Source organism: Bubalus kerabau, chromosome 8 (genome assembly GCF_029407905.1).
Source record: "Bubalus kerabau isolate K-KA32 ecotype Philippines breed swamp buffalo chromosome 8, PCC_UOA_SB_1v2, whole genome shotgun sequence".
Classification (NCBI taxonomy): Eukaryota; Metazoa; Chordata; class Mammalia; order Artiodactyla; family Bovidae; genus Bubalus; species Bubalus kerabau.
In genome coordinates this window covers 110,141,181-110,162,802 of record NC_073631.1, presented here as the reverse complement: position 1 = coordinate 110,162,802, position 21,622 = coordinate 110,141,181, and the positions used below count along the sequence as shown (strand labels likewise).

The following is a 21,622-nucleotide window of genomic DNA, read 5'->3' as shown; positions in this document are numbered from 1 at the left end:
CATGGGGACATGCAGGATCTTCTGTTGTGGCACACAATCTCCAGTTGTGGCACACACATTCTCTAGTTGTTGCACACACATTCTCTAGTTGAGGCACACAGATTCTCCAGTTGTGGCACACAGGCTCAGTTGTGGTGAATGGGCTCAACTGCCCTGTGGCATGTGGAATCTTAGTTCCCTAACCAGGGATCAAACCCATGTCCCCAGCATTGAAAGGCGATTCTTAATCACTGGACCATTAGGACAGTCCCAAAAGAAAAACTTTAATAAGGAAAACAGATCGCTAAGAAGAAAGAAAATAGATTGCCAAAGTGAAATTATTTTCTTGCAGGGAGGGGACTTCAGAAACAAGAGATTTCCACCCCTTTGTGGAGGTGGCTCCCCTGAAAGTAGTCAGTTTTTCCAGGAACTTGATAATTCCAAGAAACAAGTATCTAACACAATTGTTTATTTCTCCAGTGTTCCTGAGACAATCAGGTCCTGGTTGTGGATCCCAGAATTTGAAGGCAAGATCATGGGCATTAAGAAAACCCTCCCAGTCCCCAGGCCACCTGGAAGCACCAGCTGCAATTCTAAAAACCAGACTCTGAAATCAGGAGGGTCAAGGAGCTCTCCAGCTGCTAGCTCTGAAGGGTAAGCATTTGAGAGTAAGGATCTTCAGTCTCCGCTCAAAGATTAAAATCTCCTGGGTTATCATCCTGCAAGAAAACAATAAAATATAAACTGTGCCCATCCCACCCCCAACACCCCATGGGCTCAGTGCTTTTATCTGGAAGGCCAGTGATGGGTTTCTGGCGAGTCCTTTGAAAAGCTCCTAAAGCAAATTCACAACCATGCATTTACCTATGATATGTATACTGAATAAAATATGTATTCTTTGGGGTTTTAATAGATTTTCTTGAGGTCCAAGCTTAAAACCTATAAACCTATAGGCTTATGGAACTGCTATTTGAAGGAAGGTTGCTGAAATGACCGTCCGGGACACAGGTGTGTGGGAGTGTGTTGGGGTATAGAAGGTTGTGAACGACCCAGCTCCTTGGGATCCCCGTATCAATTTAAGCAGGAACTTTCTCCCAGGGTGACACCCTTGTTTTCAGATTCCCACCTCTTGAAGTCTGGGCTTTCCAACTGCTGGACAATACACCATATTCTTAAGGGGCTTGCCCGTTCCATATCAAGCCTAGCATGGGACCCATGACCACCAACTTTCTGAAATTTCCCCCAGGCAACTATAACTTCCTCTGAACACCCTTCTTTGTAGTTGTCCTCACTGGTAGTCATTTCCTCTATGCTCACTGAACCTTGCCTCCCAGATCTTTCAAAAAGGCCTGGTCCCTTCCCTCCCCTGCATATGACACCTTTCCAACACTGGACAGGGCTCTTTCTCCCTCTTCTGGATTTTTGAACATGGTACACTTTTCCCCCTGTTCTCTACCCAACAAGGGCTAAGATGGAATAGTCTTTCTTTTGGTCTCAGGCTCCTTCTCACAACTCAGTGGGGGAAATCTATAGCCCCAAAAAGTAAGGAGGGAGGAAAAAAAAAAAAAACCTTTTGCTAAGAAAAAAAGTCACAGAAGCAAAATTGTTGAACTCAAGCTGACAGATTGTTACCCATCCTGGCCTCTGTTTCCTTAGACATTAAAAGTCAGTGTCTGCAGATTGTTATCCATCCTGGCCTCTGTTTCCTTAGACATTAAAAGTCAGTGTCTGCCCCAAAGTGAGCGCCAAATGTTAACTTGTGTCGTTAAACTGAAGTTCATGCTCAGAAATGGTAACAGCGTCTGTAATTCGTTAACCCCAAGTGATCCACCACGCATCCTCCCGCTTCATCCTCACAGGGTAGCATCCTTCCTTCTTTTAAGGCAACGATTTACCTGTGTTTAAATAAGGGCGAAGTTAGGCACCTTAGCCAAGGTCTCTGATATATTAAAAGGACAAGCCAGTATTCAAAATCTATTTAATTCTGGAGTCTGTGTCCCTAAAGCTACAGCTTTTTCTTCTGTATAAATTGAAGTTTCTGAGCCTCAATTTCCTCTTCTGAAGAACCGGGGTGATGACACCCTCCTGACTTGTGGGAGGATGGTGTAAAGCTGCAAGCATAGGGCCTAGGAGACGCACTGTGTTGAGGCAGCTGGAGCTGCTAACATCTTTGCCTCAGACCACTTTCTCCTTCTACCAGAATATCCCACTTGCTCCATTTCTTCCTGTTATTCTCTTCGTTATCACGGGAGATAGGATGGGGGGAGGGCAGCAAAGAACCGCCCCCAGTTCTAGAAGGGGGATAATTTTAGAAGAGAATCCCCTGGCAGAGGACACGGAGCTGTGAAATTCAACCTGACGCCCTTATCCAAGGGCGGGGCGGGGAGGACAGGGAGTCCAGCTCAGCAGATGCTGCTCTGTAAGCCCTGAACACACCCAGCTCCCACAGGCTGTACTCCCACTCATTGCTCCAGGGCCCTTCCCTCCAGAGGTACCTGGGGCCAGCCTGCTCCTACGGCCTTTGCCCTCAGTGTTCTTCAGCCAGTTCCTCTTTTTACCCGGTGATGCTTCAGCTCAACTTCATCCCTCTTTGCTCTTCCTCCTCTAGGTTCATAGACAAGCTTCCCTCCCCCAGGGTCCTCATCAGCTATCCCACCACAAAGCTCCTACAGAACTTCCCATCTCTAACCCTCTGTAGCCCACTTGCACAGGTACACCTGCCTCTCCAGGTGCAGACACATCACACCTGAGAACTCCCCAGGTTACACAGTCCACTGCCCGAGAATTCTCTTACCATCTACACCCAGCCAGGAAAACCTTCAATCCAAAATGGACCATGCGACATGGGGAATTCTACGATCCTTGGCATCTCCTCCCATTCCAACTCAATGTGTTTCTCTAGCCTCCCTCTCGTCATCTAAACAATCCAGGACCGACGCTACTTGACTCTTCCATCTCTTGTGACCATAAGGAATCCCAGTGCGGAAAGCTGTGTTTGGGGCCGCTGCCTGTGGCCACAATGGAGGTGGGGCCGTCCGAGATGCGGACCTGGTGGCATTAAAAAGACCTTGCGGCCAAACAAGATGTGCCCCGCTCTGGGTGTGCCCTGTGAGGAGGTGGGAAAAAGCAGCTCTAAGAAGTCAAGGAATTAAGTGGGCTTCCCAACATGATTTCTCTACAGACATCAGGCACACATCGGTAATAAATACGAGCATTTATTTGGCACCAGATGGCAATACAAAATCCTGGCAGTGGGAACTGGAAAGGTTCTATCACCTAAGTACTTCCAGCTGACACTGAGCCAAGGGCAGGACTTGGCAACAAGTCTCCGAGCCCCCGGCTCACAGAATGAGTGTTTACTGAGCACCTGAACTACCAGAGCCTGGGCACTGCGCCCGGCACCACGGGAGACACAGAGGAAGTCGCCCTGCACGTGACTTCCGCCCTCAGGAGCTAATAATACCAGTGGATGAAACAAAACACGTGGGAGGACACAGAGTACAAACACTAAACTGGGCATTTTTACCAAAAGGGAAATCTCGTCAAAGGGTAGGATTCTGGCTAGGGTTGCTTCCTTTCTTCAGCAAACATTTACTGAAGACCTATGACGTGCCAGGCACTGGGTCCGTATTAGTGAACGAGAGAGACAAGGTTTCCACCCTCATGGAGTTTAAAGGGGAGATGCGAATGAACACGTGAAGCACGCACGCATATAATGAGTGATTATACAGTGTGATAAGTGCAATGAAGGGATTAAACAGAAGACAGAAATAAAGTTAAAAACAACACTCTATTTTTAATAGAATGGCTTGGGAAGGCCTCCACAAAAAGGTGGCCTTTGAGCTCTGACTTGAAGGATAAAGAAGCCACCAGGGCCAAGAGTGGCGAGGCGTAGGGCTCAGCGGACCCAGGAACAGTATCTGACGGTCTAGGCCAGGAAAGACCTCAGAATGTTTGAGAAACCCAGGACACCATTGAGCTGTCGCTTACAGGGAAATCAGCACTTATGAGGCCCTACAGGCCAATGGAAGGAGTCTGGATTTGATTAGAGGTGTTACAGGAAACCAAAGGGTTCCAAGCAGGGGAGTGAGAGGATCAGATTTATACTTAAAAACAAATCTGTCATACAGAGATTAGATTGTCGTACGGCAAAAAAGGCCTTTAAGAATAGAAGGCTTCATGTAAGTGCATATAAAGGTGGCTTCTAGGGTAAATAAATAACATGTATAGAGCAGTGACCTCCCTGAAATGGACAGTCACAATGGGAAGGGGAAATAACACATAAAATCCAGAGAGGATTTAATACAGAAGAAGAAAGCCGGAACAAAGTACTATACTACATCCTCAAGCAGCCAAACGATCCAATTAAGCTGTATTTTAGACGATTTCGTGGCTGCCGTAAACAGAATGAGACAAAGGTAAAGAGGGGAGAAACAGAAAGCAGAGAGATAACAGCCAGGAAGCTCTTCTAGGAGGGGCACTTCATGGGAAGGAAAACAAGGATAAGGTGGCAGACTGCCAAGCATGAGCAAGCACAGCACCCTTGTCTCCTCCGCTGACACTCCCTACAAGGCTCACTTCAGGAACAAAGCTCGGGGCACCCACAACCCATGAAAAGGTCTTGGAAGCTTCCATGGGCAAAGATCAACAAGTTAACAGACACAAGGCATCCAAATTCTGACCTCTGCTGAAGGCTGAATTCCCAGAGCCCCAAGGAGCCAAGAGCTGAGCTGAGAAGACGGTCCTTCCTGGGGGAGACCCTCTGGAATCGAAGGGGACAAACGCACAGGTCCGGGCCCGCCCACAGTGGCAGAGGGTGCTTGGCCTTTTGAAATCAAATGAAAACTGTCTGCATTGAACTGAAACTCCCACTTTGGGACAAATGGGGCCGGGACATGAAAGGAGACAGGAGGTGTGACCTCTGGGACATCTCAGCTCCTGGAACAAAAGTGATTACCAGGGTGCTTCCTCCAAGAGTGCTGGGGGCAGGAGCTGAACACAAACATCGAGGAAACCCACAAGATACTGCGTGCACAGTGTCATTCGCCAGGTCCCTCAACGGAGGCCACATGCTCCTGGCAACGAGTCCAGCCAGAGCCGGCTCTCCAGGAGAGGTGCGTACAGGAGGAGCTGGTGGTCCGAGGTCACCAGTGGAGACAGTGGGCGTGAGAAAGGAGCCTGGGGGAGTCCCAATCCCTGAGGGGAGGCACAGAAGCTGCGCATCCTGGAGAGAGAGGCTCCACCTCGCCTCCTGAGGCCCAGCGGCCTCCACGTGGCCCGGTGACGAGGTGGGATGCGGGGTTGGGGGGCTGGCATCACGTGGGGGGGTGGCCCGGGAAGAGGTAGAGGTGGCGGCACAGGGTGCTACAGTACTCGGACATCTCCTTGCAGCGGTGGAACTCCGTGCCTGGGGCGTAGCCTTCTCGCTCCTTGATGAGCGCGTTCACCTGCCAAGGCAGAAACCCAGCGGCCGGGGTCTGAGAATCGGATGTTTTCAGAATCCCAGCACAAGCGGAAGGGTGGTGGAAGACTGAAAACCAGTGCAAGGGAGCAGGAGGGTGGAACACTGCGCGGCTGGGCGGAGCCCACTCACCTTCACCAGCATGTCAGCCACGTGCATGTCACAGGCCCTCTCGGAGAACACCTGGGTGAGGGCCTCCACGTACCAGGAGCCCCGCTTGGTGTTGCGCATGGCAGCAGTCCCTGCAACCAGAGCAGCAGCGGGCGCCGGCTGAAGGCCACGGGCACCCTCCCCAGCGGACGGACCTCCCCCACACCCGCCCTGGTCAGAGCCCTGAGTGACAGAGCCTGCCACCTCTGGAATCACTCCTCGGGACACACAGTACCTCTGAGGCAGGCGTAGCCACAAATCATGTCTGAGCGGGTGGGCAGCCGCGTCTTCAGCAGCTCCTCTCCGCTGGCATCGCTCTCCTCGCACTTGGGGGATCGGTCATGGTTCTTCCCGTCTTGCAGGTCGACCCCACGATCTGTTTCATCTGTAGAAAAGCAAATAAGAGTGGACAAAGACGTTATTTCCTCCCACCTCTCCCGGGCTTGTCACTGGCAAGCCCAAGTTCCCTGCAACTGGGATGGGAAGAGCCATTTCCAGCTGTTGCCTCCAAACTCTGGCTGATGAATTAATTTAAAAAAAAGGAAAACAAACACCATTACTCCCGCTCCTCTGCCAGCGTGCACCGATCAGGCGGAGGGTGCCCACGCACACGCACGTATATGTGGTCTGAGCTTTGTCCACTCTGTGTAACACCGGGAAAGTGCTCAATCAAATACTCCTTGTAAACAGAATGAAAAGCCATCTGCGTCCACGATTCACTCGTCCAATTATTAGTATACCTGGAAGTCAAAGTGCTCCTTATTGCAATACACGATAAAATACTGATAGAGTTATACTACATAAAAAAGAGAAACCAGTTAATAAACCAAAAATATAATTACTACAAGTATGCTGTGTGAAAACCACAACCACAATTTCTATGTTTTTGATAAACACATTATAAAACTAAGCATGATCAGGTGTTTCCATGGTGTTTTTGATATTTTTAAACCACTTATTATTTATTAATTTCATAAGCCAAATTGTAGCTGGCACACAAAATTTAAGAGACACTTAAAATTGGGATAATCAACTGTTTTCTCTTAACAATGTAAAAAGGACACTATTATTCAATTATTAGCAGTAGATCCTCAACATCCCCTGAGCACACGCCCAGCCTTCTGACCGGGGCCTTATCTAGCCCCAGACATGTTCTTTCTCTGACACTGTTGTTTGGGAGTGCTGGGACAGCTTGTCAAGCCAAAGGTAACACAGTGTGTAAGCTTTCTTTTTCTTTACATCTCCTGCTCCAAGTAACACCCAAGAGAGCCTTAAAGGGGAGCGAAACTTGAAGGTCTATGCAGAAAATGACCAAGATTCACTAATCTGACAAAAATTTACTATGCAACTGCCATGTGCCAGGCACTGTTTTTGTTTTAAGCCCCAGGGATACAGTGAAGAGAAAGTCCCCATCCTCATGGAGCTTACACTCCAGTTTAGGAGCCAGTCAACCAGGGCAGGGTCCTTTTTCGAGGCATCAGTTATGTTAACTAAGTACAGCAGAAGACAGGTGAGCTCAGACTTTTAAAGGAACAGCTGGCTTACTGGTCATCCCTTGGAAGATTTGACTTTAGAGCAAAGATTCAGTTTAGCCCAGGAGGGCGCTATTTCCCTACCCAGGTCTGGTATTTGTATATAATCTCTGAACACAGGAGAAAATGATTGGGAACATGTTTACTTCACTTTGCCAGTGATGCCTCCTACAGGAAACAGGCCAAGCTGCATGCGTCCCTCAAGAGAAAGGAGACGCCTCTCCCGCCTTTGTCTCAGATCTATTGATCAACGAATGGCTCTTTTCTCACATCCCTGTATCTGTTTTCTGTATTATTGCTCCACTTTTTAGGCAGGCTAATTTCCATCCTAGACAGCGTATTAAAAAGCAGAGATATTACTTTGCCAACAAAGGTCCGTCTACTCAAGGCTATGGTTTTTCCTGTGGTCATGTATGGATGTGAGAGTTGGACTATAAAGAAAGCTGAGTGCCGAAGAATTGATGCTTTTGAACTGTGGTGTTGAAGAAGATTCTTCAGAGTCCCTTGGACTGCAAGGAGATCCAACCAGTCCATTCTAAAGGAGATCAGTCCTGGATGTTCATTGGAAGGACTGATGCTGAAGTAGAAACTCCAATACTTTGGCCACCTAATGCAAAGAGCTGACTCATTTGAAAAGACCCTGATGCTGGGAGAGATTGAGGGCAGGAGGAGAAGTGGATAACAGACGATGAGATGGTTCGATAGCATCACCGACTTGATGGACTTGAGTTTGAGCAAGCTCCAGGAGTTGGTGATGGACAGGGAGGCCTGGCGTGCTGCAATCCATGGGGTTGCAAAGAGTCAGACACGACTGAGTGACTGAACTGAACTGAATTTCCATCTATTGAGCCAGTATTTATGATGTGCTACTTAGTGTCAGGCAGTGCCCTGGGCCTGCGGATACAGCAGGGACATAAAAAGAGGAAGTTCCTGCTCACACATTCTCTTTTTCTCAGCACTGCTCCCTGTAATCATCCTAAAAAAAAATTATCCAATTGTTTATTTGTGCTCCCAATAGCTCTGTATTATTATCTTCTGTGAAAGCCCAAAATCTCAGCTGTGACTACAGGTTTATGATCACTAGGATCTGTCTCACGTGGTCAGCCACATCTCACTACACGTGACTGACGCAGATGGAGAACCAGGCATACCTGTGGCTCAGCCCACTGTGGGGCAGGGGAAGGGGTGTCCTTTTGATCTTGGTGTGCTTGTCACACTGCACTCCTCCTCTTTCCCTGAAAGGCTCTACCTGCTGTTCCACTGCTGCTCTGTGCTATGCATGCGTGCTAGGTCACTTCAGTTGTGTCTGATTCTTTGTGATCCTATGGTCTGTACCCACCAGGCTACTCTGTCCATGGGATTCTCCTGGCAAGAATACTGGAGTGAGTTGCTATGCCCTCCTCCAGGGGATCTTCCCCACCCAGGGATCGAACTTGTGTTTCCTGTGGCTCCTGCACTGCAGGTGGATTATTTACCTCTCTCTACTATGTGTTAGTTGCTGAGTTGTGTCCGACTCTTTGCAACCCCATGGACTGTAGCCTGCCAGGCTCCTCTGTCCATGGGATTCTCCAGACAAGAATACTGGAGTGGGTTGCCATTTCCTTCTCCATGATTCTCTGCTATACCCATGTAAAAAATATATTACTTGAATCTTTGGACAAAGGCACCTTTAAATCAAACTGTAAGTCTCTTAAGGGAACAGACCATGTTCTAACAGTCAGAGCTGGTATTCTGTGGCTTTACCATGAGCCAGGCACTGAGCTAATACGAACCACTTTCAGGTGAACCACGTCACCTAACCATCACAACAACACGACCTTAGGACGTGTGATTACCTACATTTTATACCGAGGACTAGGTGAAGGGACATGGAGTAACTGCTCTATAACTTCACACGACTAGTCAGTAGCAGAGGCAGAATCTGACTCCATGTTTAGCGCTTTCAATCACTACTCTTTTCCTTTGAGATGAGACGCACACCCGCATGTCTTCTGAGCGTAATCAGGGAGTCCTGGCTTTTCAAGGGATGAAAAAAGAGTGCATGCAAGAGGGATGGGAGGAGCTCACGGAAGAGCAGGAGCCCAAGGTGACGTGGGGCCTCCACACTGCTCTCCCGCATGACACAGGAGGGGCCCGGAGAGGAGAGGAGGCGAGAATGGGGTGTGGGGGAGAAGAGGAGGAGGAGGAGAAAGCGGAAAGGGGGAGGAGAGGTGGAGAAAGAAAAACAGGAAGAGGACCAAGTGAGAAGGTGAGGAAGCGGAGGCAGCTGGCAGACCCTGAACAGAAAGAGCGATGAGAAAAGCGCACCAGGGTTAATAATAAGCACAGGAAAAAATGAAGCGTCCTCAGCAAAGAAGGCGAAGGCACTGGCCGACAGCGTTCTGGGGGTGGACGCGGCGGCGCGCAGAGAGCTGACCACCTGGGAGCCAGGGGCGGCCCGAGTCCCAGCACACCCCATGCGTCGGGAGACACTTACAGAGCAAGAGAGGCGGTGGCAGCAGTGAACAGAAGGAGGTGCCCAAGGGATCCGCTAGCACCTGAGAGGAGCAAACAGGAAAGTGAGAGCGGGTGGAGGCTGCCCGGGGGCCACACCCAGGGGCCGGTCCGCCGGGGCACTCACCTCCACGGCAGGCCTGGATGAAGAACATTTTCGGTTTGTTCTGTAGGCTCGGGCAGTTGGCATTGTCAAAGAGCCGAAAAACCTCTTGTAGCTGTCGGAGAGAAATAAGGGAGAAGAGGAGGTTGGTGGTCAGTGGGACCCCTGAGTCCTGTACACATAAACAGCGGCCATCCCTGGAGAGACGGGCAGTGGGAGGTGGCGTGGCCCAGGCTCAGCAGCCGCAGCCACAGACCGGCACGCACCTGGAGCAGTTTGCCGTCCACGCCGTAGACGCCGCCCTCCACGCCGTGGGAGAGGAGCGCCACTATGCAGGAGTCAGTGACTCGGTGAGCCGGGAGCTGGGCAAAATTCTGCAGTTTCTCTTGCATTTCCTAGGAGAAAGATGCCTTTCAGGGTTGCTCACTAGAGTCAGCACCTATACAAGCTTCCTTTTGGTGTCTGAAGCCCTAGGCTATTAGAAAATCAAACGCGTTCTCTACCAAGTCAGAAGCTAAGTAAACACAAGAAAACTACACGACTTTAGCTCAGTCGGTAAAGAATCTGCCTGCAGTGCAGGAGACCCTGGTTCAATCCCTGGGTCGGGAAGATCTGCTGGAAAAGGAAATGGCAACCCACTCCAGTATCCAGAGTAGCCTTGTAGGCAACAGTCATGGCTGCCGTCCATGGGGTTGCAAAGAGTTGGGCACAATTGAGCAACTAACACTCACTTACTTAGACAAAACACTGAATATAATGATTCACAGGCTCATTATAAGCTCATGTGAAGAACTCCTGGAGTGAAGCCAAGTTATTAATGAAGCTAATCATGCAGATGCTAGTTAACTTTACCCATTCTTCAGGCATCAACCAGCTCTTTTTTCAGCGCATGTGCCCTTGTATGTTAATGGCACAAAGAGGACTGCCAGGTAAACTGTGAATGAGTAAGTAACACACTTACAAGAAAGTAACAGCCGTTAAGAACTGTTCTGTGATCACGGGCTCACAGGATCATGACAGCAGAGAACAGCAGTACTTCCATGCTGTTTTCTGTCTCAGAAATGAAGTTCCCAGAGACGATGATGACGTCTGTACAAAAATGCTTTTGCTCACAGAAGAACACACTCTATGGAGGACTCTGGACAGGGTCCTGACTAGCTACATGAGCCAGTGGGTTCATAAATTAGAACAGGTTCTAATATCCACTTTGTAAGAAGACAATTAATAGTAAATTTTCTCCAAGTTTGTAAAGATTAAATGAAACACTGCATTGCTGCTGTTGTTTAGTGGCTAAGTCACGTCCAACTCTTCTGTGATCCCAAGGATTGTAACCCGCCATGCTCCTCAGTCCATGGGATTTCTCAGGCAAGAACACTAGAATGGGTTGGCATTTCCTTCTCCAGGGGATCTTCCCAATCTAGGGATTGAACCCATGTTTCCTGCATTGGCAGGTGAGTTCTTTACCACTGAGCCACCAGGGAAGCCCCGAAATATTGCATAGAAAGGGCTTATCACTACGCCTGGCACATACTGCAAAGATCTGCCTTCATACTGTGCCATATTATTTTTCCAAAGAAACGCTGTAGTCCAGCTTAAGAATCTTTTTGATCTTGCACTAGACTGCCATATATGAGTAACACTCCACCTTAAGCATTTGCTCTATACAATGTAAAATTATAATACATCTAATAGCATAATTATACCAATGTGATACAAATCGTTAAAACCACGTCTCCCTCTACAACTCAAAATGTCTAGATTGTCTCTGAGGTGAGCAGGGAGAAAATGAGTTCATTTTGCTATGAATTTGACCAAAATATAACGAAGAATGCGCTATAAAGCAGAGCAGTTTCAGAACACATGTATCTAACAGCACCATACCCAGGTCCTACTTGTATTAACAGACTGCAGGGGCTCTCCAAGTGTGACCTCTCAAAGAGCAGCATCAGCCTCACCTGGGAATCTGCAGGAAATGCAGTCTTTGCTCCCGGCAAGCTGAGCCTCCACAAGCCCTCCATATGAGTCTGATGTACTAACATGTGAGAACTTATCTGCTGTTTGGAACATATCTGTTTGCAGATAACTGAGATTTCATAAAAGACTTGAAAGTCTGCAGTTTCACTGGAAATGGAGAAACTGGCTGTGTTGAAAGGGCATGTATACTTTCTGAGCAAATAGAACCCAACCATAATTCTGGAGATCTTAAGGTAATAAAAGATATCCAAAATTCATCCAATAATATATAATCCCCAGAGAACACATATAAGTTATGACTGCTCCCCTGGAGTTGACTATAACAGAATTTAACACCTAACAGTGGAAGCTAATTTTGCTCCAAGGGAATAAAAGTATAGGTTTGGCACTCAGGAGCATTTCGAACTTAACTGAGGTTATTTTATCAGTAAACAGAAGACAACAAAGTCCAAAGTAAGAATAGACAGGCTCTGTAACTGAATTTAATAAGACTAAACCACTGAATAAATGGGGGTTAGTCATTTGGGGGAATTTTTCTGAAAGCAGCATAGCTTAAAATATGATCTTGAGATCTATTTTTGATAAAATTACAGTGCTTCTATAAATAGCAGGGTTCTTCACACTTGTATGTGTTTTTGGCTGGGGGACACAGAAGAAGGGAATAAATAACCTGTGAACTCCCTGAAACTACACACAAAATTCTATGGGCAGCTGCATTTTCCAGAGATGACCCATAGCGCTTGTCACTATACTCTCAAAGCCATCTGTGACCAAATGCAAGCTATAAACCAATACCTGGCGAAAAGAAATCTGCCACTTTAAAGGTTATCTCATTGCCTAACATACAATAAACTGTAATTCTAGAACTAGTAATCTCATGAGGTGGAAGCAATGAGAACAGACTCTGATGAAGAACAGAAGCACTGAACACCTCCATGGGCAGGGAAGATACCAGCATGCTTGCCAGCACCATCAGCATAAGACAATTTAAGATTACACCATCTCAGATTTTTAAGTGACATTATCTCTAAAGCAAAAAAAAGGATAATAGGGGGAGAAAAAGAGGATCTAAATTTTCTTGGTTCTGTCTCTGGCCTGCTGAGGACATTCGATCAGGAAGAGGTCACACCCACTGCCGTCATCTGGTTTCAACCATGCCTGCAAGCCTGCCTGGCCACCGTCAGAAACTGGCCCTGCACTGTCCCGTTCTGCACCTCCAGAGCTGCTGAGGCCCAGATACGTGGGGAGGGCAATACCCTCAAGGTTCAATCCTAGCCCTTTGGCTCCTTCTCGAAGATCATAGGCTCTCATTACTTAAGTCTTTTCCCTACACAAGTAGCTCCCAAATTCACGTCTTTGGTCCTGACTTCCTTGGAGGCTCTCAATTCCTTACGTTTTCCTCCTTCTTCCATATGTAGTTATTCAGTCACAAAGCACTGACGGTACAATCATGCCATTATACTATTTTTCACATGTGTTCTTTTCCTTTTAGTCCGCTATCCTGTTCAGAACCCCTGCCATCTCATCACAGCATGTGGGGTCTCAGCTCCCCAGCCAGGGATCAAACCTGTACCCCGTGTGTTGGAAGCATGAAGTCTTAACCACTGGACTGCCAGGGAAGCCCTCTACCTCATTCTTTACAATGGTGTCATATTAATCTTTCTGAATCATCACTGTGAATGCATCACCTTTCTATTCAAAAACTACTAATGATGTTGGAGTGTCAACACAAGGAAGTCCAGTTCCTTTGGGAAGATGTTCAAGGCCCTGGGCACTCTGGTCCCTTGATCTCCAATCTTGTTTTTGGCACTCCTGGGCCCCAGACACTTGGTTCACCACCAGGTCCTGAACATCACACACAGCTCTAACCAGTATGCTGTGCCCCCTGTGTAGGACCCCTTCACCCCTTCTCTCTCCTCAGCAGCTTCCACCCTCCAAGGACAGCTGAAATCTCACACCCTCCTGACCTCTCATTTACCCTCTTGACCACATCTACCCAGGTGGTAGCTTCTTCCTCTTCACTACTGCAGAAGACACTGTCTCTAATCTTTTCTTGTCTCAGGAACATTAGGGGACATGCTGCTTTTTTTTTTTTTTTTTTAAACTGAAATCAAGACTCTCATCTAACTGAAGTGCCTTGAATTCAAGGTTCACATTTTAAAAAATCTCTGAGAGCTCACACAGTTCCCCATTATAAGGGTCTCAAAATTTAGAGTGAAAGTCGCTCAGTCGTGTCCAGCTCTTTGGACCCCATGGGCTATATATAGTCCATGGAATTCTCCAGGCCAGAATACTGGAGTGGGTAGCCTTTCCCTTCTCCAGGGAATCTTTCTAACCCAGGGATCAAATCCAGGTCACCCGCATTGCAGGCGGATTCTTCACCAGCTAAGCCACAGGGAAGCCCGAGAATACTGGAGTGGGTAGCCTATCCCTTCTCCAGGGGATCTTCCTGACCCAGGAACTGAACCAAGGTCCTACACTCAAGGCAGGTTCTTCACCTACTGAGCCATCAGGGAATCTCTGGCAGTTCACATAGTTCCCCGTTATAAGGGGCTCAAAATTGAACTCTGCTGCAATTCAAGTCATGGAACAATGTAATCAGAGAATCAGAACCCAACAGGTCCTTGAATCTGTATCAGGGAATGAGATCTGTGAAGTGGGCTCATAGGCCCATCACGTCACCAAGAAGCAGGAGCCCATAGCTGATGTGGTGATTAGGGATGTATCTTTTAACTATCAGGCACATAAAATCCTTTATCAGCTGCATAAAATTTGGACAACAGAGTTAATCCCTAGTAAAAGGAATGATTAGACCAAAACCACTAAAGAAACGTAAACAGCATTCATTTTGTTAAATGACCTTCTGATAGGACTCCCTCTGAAAGAATTACTGTTGTCCCACCCTTACTCCAAGCCCAGGAGACTCTCAGGAAAGTACCTGATGATCAAAGAACCTGTTCTAGCCATGGCTTTGAAGCAAGGGTGAGTTTACTCCTTTGCAGGAGCTGCTATCACTGAGAAGCTGGCAACAGCATGTAAAGGACAACATTCAGGTATAAACCACTGAAACTGGCCTTACCCAAAGTTTAGCAGATATAATCTATTTCATACAAGTAAGACAACTGAGAAACAAATGAAATCCACAGGCAATGCTCAAGACAGACACGGACTACCCTACCTCAACAGATCAGAGAATCTCCTAGAAACCTTAATTTTACCATGGACATTCCCAAGTTTAGGAGAGTACTGTTTTCCTGGAATCAAATGGAAGAATTAGTATCGATTTACCAATGGACTATTTTCAGTTTCAAAACAGAACTCCCTAAAGGTAAAAAAGTCAGTGGTACAGCCAATAATTGAGGCTAACGGAGACTGACTGATCACAAAAATGCCGATGACCTGCAGGAATCTAGTTCAGAAGTTATCTACCCGAAGATCTGTCTTGTGGTCACACAACTTATAACAGGTCATGTTAATTCATGAAACAGCAACAAAACAGTATTTTACAAGCACAATTCTAGCAAACTTTTATCGGCCAACGTCATCGTGAGAACAATAGCTGGAACCCTAAGCAGCAGTATCAATCAAGAAGTCACTGTCCTGTGTAGTCCTGACTTATATGTACCTTTCCTTGGTTGGCTGGGTGCATATTGGTGTCTCCTCACCTCCTGAGTGCTTGGGAAACAAGTTGCTTAGCTGGGAGAACCCGCTCCTGGACCATTCTTACTCAGGGAGCACAGCCACCCTGGGAGGTCAACACTGCAGCAGCTGGCTGGCCCCAGACCTTTCTCTCTCTCCTTTTAAAACTTCAGGTATTTATTTTGGCTGTGCTGGGTCTTCCTGGGAGGGCTTTTCTCTAATTTAGGAGAACAGGGGGCTACTCTCTTGTTGTGAAACACAGGCTCCAGGGCCCTCGGGCTCAGTGGCTGTGGCTCCCAGGCTCTAGAGCACAGGCTCTGAGGTTGTGACGCGTGGGCTTAGTTGCTCTGAGACACATGGGATCTTCCCAGATGAGGGATCAGACTCACGTCTCCTGCATTGGCAGGTGGACTCTTTACCACTGGGCCACCAGGAAAGTCCCTGTTTCCTTTTTTTAAAAACTAAACTGCAAGGTAGGAGACACAATACAATAAGTAAAAAGTAGGGAGAGAGAATAACTCTAGTAAAGCCCAGCCCGCCTGGCATAGGAGCACGGACATGTCTGGCCCCCACGTGTAACCAGCTCTCTGATGCACACATCAGCATGCCCCACACCTCAGGTACCTACCTGTGCGGTCTGGTCAAGAAGAACGTGAACTTTGTAGCCCAAGAGCTTGAAGAGGGTGACGAGAGTGCTGTGGTCCACATCCCCTCCAGAGCGGAACTCCAGGTCTTTCTCTCCAGTGAAGTGTACATTGCTCAGCACCAGTGCCAGGCCACGGGGCCGAGACTGCAGCCGGTAGGCCTGGGGAGGGGCACCCGATGAGACCATCAGCTTCGTGAGGACAGAAACTATGCCTCCCCCTCCAAAATGAGACATTTCAAGAAAACTAAGATGTCACGTTCTTCTTCGTAGTCCCACCAGGTCAAAATATAGAAATGCCCACAAAAGACAGTCAACAGGCAATGCTTTTAGGACTAAGAAGGCAAGAAGGAAATTATGTACACACAAGCTAGCTATGTTCAGATGCCCAGGAAGGGGATCTCATTTCCCAGTGCCTTTCCTCTTGCCATTTCCAAGACTCACCAGGTGGTGGTGTGTTTGATAAAACTCAGGCGTGCAGGGCTTCACCTGAAGGCAGGGAGGACCATCTCCGTGGTCTAGGGAGTGCTCCACTGCATCTGGGGCACACAAAGCAGAAAAACTAGCTTATAGTCTACCTGACAATCTTAGTATCTTCATGTAACTTCAGGTACCCTTTGGTCTCGCTCACTCCCCTGGTTCGTAAGCACTACGGAGACAGAGATCCTGTTTGCTTTTGCTCATTACAGGATCCTCTGCACTTGACCTGCATATAGTAGTAGATGCTCAACCCACTGAATGACTGAATGGGGTATCTGATACAAGTCTTATTCTAATCAGTACGCTATCACTGTGAAGTAACTCAGCTGTATACAAACACACACCAATCACGTAAAGGAATCTTTTACCTTCACCAGTTGCTCCAAGGGCCAATCACCATTAAAAAAATCATCTGTGATGGAAAGGAAACAGGTCCAACCTACACCCCACCTAAACTGTCCTGCTGGTCCCTAACAAATGCACTGAGGAAACTGTGCCAGTTATAAACAAAAATAGGTATCACACTATGCAAAGTGAGATACCAGTCAAGGAAATGGAAATCAATCTGCAACAGGGGACTGGTTGGGGCGGAGATGGGGTTGTGCTATTTTACATCATCAGTTCTTACCTGGAGACAGGTGGAGCCGCTTGTGGCGGGCACAGGACTCACACACCGGGAAAGGGAGACTCAGGTCATAGTCACAGCTCAACTGTAAAAAAGCAGGACCCACCAAGCCAGGCTCAGGGGAGCTGGTTCAGATCAAGTAACACAGAACCCTAGTTCCCCACCCCAACCCATCCCCAATGTCTCAAAGATGCCCTTCCCACCAAACTAGCCTTTCTCAACACACACAGCCTAGGGCTCCATACCGGTGGGACTACAGGCTGAAGACCAGACAGGGTTCTGAGCAGCAGCTCCTCCAGGTGACTCTGCTTGGTCTCCCTCAGGGCCACACAGAAGGCATCAAAAGCCTGGGGGCCTCTCTTGGGCAGCAAGTTGAGGAGTTCCACGTTCTGGCCGAAACTGCCAGTCTTGGCCTACAAGAATAAAACACGACGTCACCTTCACTCACCCAGCTGTAATCCTATTTCTCCAGGTGAGAGTCCCACTAACATCATCCGTCTCAAGAAGTCCTTTTCACAGAAAGAAATGGATGTGTGAACTCCTTTCCGTTACTCGTGGATTCTGTCTTTTCTGTCAAATGCTTGAGGGCAGAAATGCATTTTCACTGCTTTAGGGAATCATGACATCCTTCCCCCGCTGTATCGTGCTCTGTTCTTGCTCTGACCACCCATGTATTTCCTTGGCTTTCCTCTTTTGCCTCGATACCTGAATGTGCTCTCTCATTTCCAAGGTGATAATGTCCTTCTCTAGGAGGTGTTCCAACAGTTCGCTTAGCAGCAGCTCTTTGGCCAACACCACTCGGTTCTTTTTGAGAGCTTCCTGATGGTCAGGATGCATGCCACAGCCTCTCAACATCCTGCAGATAAAAGGCGGACAGAAAAGCCGTCAATACAAGATCTGGCGCAGAGGAGTGGGGTGCAAGAGGCGTCGGTAGGAAAAACATAAAGAACAGGGCTTCCAATAACTAAGACATACTTTATTCAATCTGCTTAAAATCACAGAAGTATTGTTATTAGGCAGTAACACTGATTATAAGCAAATGATATACAATCCTTTATAGAGCACGTTCAGCTGAGATCATCTTCTGTGTTCCAACTAGAATAACAAATGTCTATCGTGACAAAAATCACACACACACAAGTACACATCTTCACAATAAGGAATACTCCTCTGACAGACCAATTTTAATTAGGGAGTACTTCAGAAAACATTTCACATTACTTATCTAAGTTGCTGACAGTGACTGAATTTAAAATAATCCTCTGTGAGAAATAAAATAATTTAATACAATGGCAAAAACTCAATGGACAACTTTAACAGCAAATAAATCACACACACACACACCTTCTCAAGCCTGTATTTTGCTGTGTGCTGTGCTTATCTGCTTCAGTCGTGTCCGACTCTTCGTAACCCTAAGGACCGTACCCTGCCAAGCTCCTCTGTCCACGGGAGTCTCCAGGCAATAATACTGCAGTGGCTTGCTGTGTCCTCCTCCAGGGGATCTTCCCGACCCAGGGATTGAACCCGTGTCTCTTACATCTCCTGCATTGGCAGGCAGGTTCTTTACCACTAGCGCCACCTGGGAAGCCCACTTCTACCAACTAAAACTATGGTTTTTTAAAACGGTTAGCTCCTGTGACAAAATGACACCAGAAATGACGAGAATCCTGTAAGAACCGCATTAAGTAGAAAGTCTGACAGTGACAGCAGATAAATGTCAACGACAGCAACAATCAACGTTAACCTGAAATCACTTATAGGGTTAATCCCTGTAAAGGCTAAATTATTTTGGTAATTTAGTTTATGAGGGATGCCTTCACTTCAAGGACTCCTTCATTTTGCTATGCATTTGGAAAGAGATGCGCTTCTGTTGATGAACTAAAAGAATCATATTTCCAATATATACCATCTATACGCCTGCTGCTGCTGCTGCTGCTGCTGCTAAGTCACTTCAGTCGTGTCCGACTCTGTGTGACCCCATAGACGGCAGCCCACCAGGCTCCTCCATCCCTGGGATTCTCCAGGCAAGAACACTGGAGTGGGCTGCCATTTCCCTCTCCAATGCATGAAAGTGAAAAGTGAAAGTGAAGTTGCTCAGTCGCGTCTGACTTAGCGAACCCATGCACTTGCCAGCCTGCTCAGTTTCCAAATACATAACAACACTGAGGATATGATGGCAGTAAGAAAGGTAACAGCTTCAGTTTGCAACGTAAAAATCTATTTTAAAATGCATCCTGATTTCAAAGATGTTAAAATGTGTTTGTGTGGGGGTTGAGGGTGAGTGAAGTGAAGTCTCTCAGTCGTGTCCAACTCTTTGGGACCCATGGACTGTAGCCTACCAGGCTCCTCCATCCATCCATGGGATTTTCCAGGCAAGAGTACTGGAGTGAGGGGGACATACATTTCAGAATCAGTGAAATACCATGCATTTGTAGAATGTCCATGGTTTAATTCTAGAATGGAGGAGGGAAAAGCAGCTTTGGAAGAGCTTCTGAGGCACAAGAAATCCAAAGGCAGAGGAACCAGCCAGTAAAACACTCCCAGAGTTGTGTTGTTTAGTCATTGTGTCCAACTCTTTTGTGACCCCATCGACTGTAGCTGCTGGGCTCCTCTGTCCATGGGATTTCCCAGGATAGAATACTGGAGTGGGCTGCCATTTCCTTCTCCAGGGCCCAGGGTTACAGGTAGCCAACTTTCATTGATTTTGGGGTTTGGGACAGTGATGTTTGAAACTTCGCTTTAACTTCTTGTTTCTATCATAATACTCCTATTACCCCATATATTCATTAAAAACCTGCTACAACAATACAATCTAGAGAGAATCAGAATCATTAAGAATCACCTTGGCACCTGCCAATGCAGGAAACACGGTTCGATTCCTGGTCCAGGTAGATTCCACATGCAGCAGAGCTACTAAGCCTGTATACCAAAACTACTTCGCATGTGCTTTAGAGCCTAGGAGCCACAACTGCTGAAGTCAGCGCACCCTAAAGCCTGTGCTCCTCAATAAGAGAGAGTACTACAATGACAAGTCCAGCAACTAGAGAAAGCCCCAATGCAGCAACGAAGACTCAGCATGGCCATAAGTAAATAAATACTTTAAAAAAAAAAAAGAATCACCTTGGAACATACACCAAAGCAGACATGCATGAACTCTGATAAAAATAAGTGTTAATAGGTCAGTCGCAAGATAACATCGCAGCTGGATACTGGGTATTTCCTCAGGATACATACCAATAGTGGGGCAGTTTACTCAACTTTTTTCTCTTAATTTACTGGTATTTTCTCCTTGAAACTTTATCCTCCCTTGGTTTCCATGCCACCATTCTCTCCAGTTTCCCTCTCTCCCTACAAGGTCCCTATTTTCCTTCACAGGACCTTTGGTCTGCCCTTAAACGTTGACAATCCCTCTCAAAGTCTCTCCCCATTCTCTCTCATTCACACAATTCACTAATCGACACTCAGTTCTTAACTCCAAGTTCTGGACTTAAATTTTCCATCAGTAACTCATTAGGGTTTAATTTGAAGCACCATCCATTCTCCACACACCTGCTCCTTCCAGTCTTTCCATATCTTGGGCAGTTTCAAACATGGACTTTTCAGAAGTAACCACAACCACTTAGAACTTTAAGACAGAGGAGGCAGTGGAGAAAACTGACGCAAAGGCGAGTCTTAAAAGTCCTGATTCTGTGTCCTTCTGCAGGTCTGGTTCGAAAGCCCTCCGTTAATCTTCTGGGTCTGCCATGAAAGGATTTACCTAGGGCAGAGACCGAGGCACACTCACCTCCTTGTCTCAAAGTACTCAAATCCCAACACCTCTGTGGAATGCTTTGAAAATCTGGTCATTACACCCAATGCAATACAGATCATGATTTATTCGACCTAAAACAAATGCACACCAGGCAGAGGTCTACAGGTCTCACATGTTTTTAAGAGAGCAGTTTAGTTCCTAAAAAGGGAGTCAAGAAACAGAAAAGATAAAGAATCATTTAAGAGAAGCCGAGATTTGGCGAGGCTGAAAAGAGCTCCTCTGGTTCAGAGACCCGTGCGTTGGAAGTAATGGAGGCTGGGGAGTCTGTGCACGAGGCGGACAAGGCCCAGAAGAGATTCACCCGCCTGCGCTCCCCTCGGTCATTGCTTCCCTGGCTGGAAGCGCGGATATAGCTGCTTCCAGGGGCTCCGAGGTGAAGAGGCGCCAGGACCACACGCCAGAAATCTGCGTTCCTCCCCTCGGACCCACTAAGGACCCCCGGATTCTCCCCACTCACCTGCGCCCCCTATCAGCGGCCATCTGCTCCTTTGGCTGGAGGGGGGACTGGAAGCCCGCGCTCGGCTCCGCCATTTCCCACTTTTCCCGGGCTGTGCGCGCACCCCCCACAGCCCAAACAAACCGCGAGCCTGGTCCCCAGCATCCCTCCCCCGTCTTCCTGCGCGCAACGCGCCTGCGCACTGCCTCCTCTAGCTCCGCCCCCCACCCCCCCCAACGCGAGGCCGACCCCGCCGGAGCGGTCGCCGCAGCGCGCGCAGGCGCAGAACCCGCACG

At 47.7% G+C, this 21,622-nt stretch overlaps 1 protein-coding gene across 5 annotated transcripts; it reads right to left on the bottom strand.

The window, feature by feature from the left end:
• Positions 1-242: 242 nt before the first annotated feature.
• On the bottom strand, positions 243-21,551 carry CASP2 (caspase 2). 5 transcript variants are annotated; one of them, XR_008718151.1, is made up of 14 exons: positions 21,348-21,551; positions 17,785-17,935; positions 17,325-17,492; positions 17,083-17,164; positions 16,419-16,513; positions 15,960-16,136; positions 9,985-10,113; positions 9,743-9,833; positions 5,826-5,975; positions 5,573-5,682; positions 4,662-5,426; positions 2,774-3,085; positions 1,737-1,874; positions 243-698 (listed from the first exon to the last, which is right to left on the bottom strand). XR_008718151.1 is itself a non-coding variant. In XM_055591173.1 (11 exons), exons 1-11 carry the CDS (start codon positions 21,419-21,421, stop codon positions 669-671), a joined length of 1,257 nt encoding a protein of 418 aa, XP_055447148.1. In that variant the 5' UTR covers positions 21,422-21,551; the 3' UTR covers positions 243-668. The 5 variants fall into 5 exon arrangements, 4 of the variants coding, with proteins under 4 accessions (XP_055447148.1, XP_055447147.1, XP_055447149.1 ...); XM_055591173.1 differs by lacking the exons at positions 1,737-1,874; positions 2,774-3,085; positions 4,662-5,426; XM_055591172.1 differs by lacking the exons at positions 243-698; positions 1,737-1,874; positions 2,774-3,085 and having other exon boundaries at positions 3,175-5,426.
• Between the last annotated feature and the right edge of the window lie 71 nt (positions 21,552-21,622).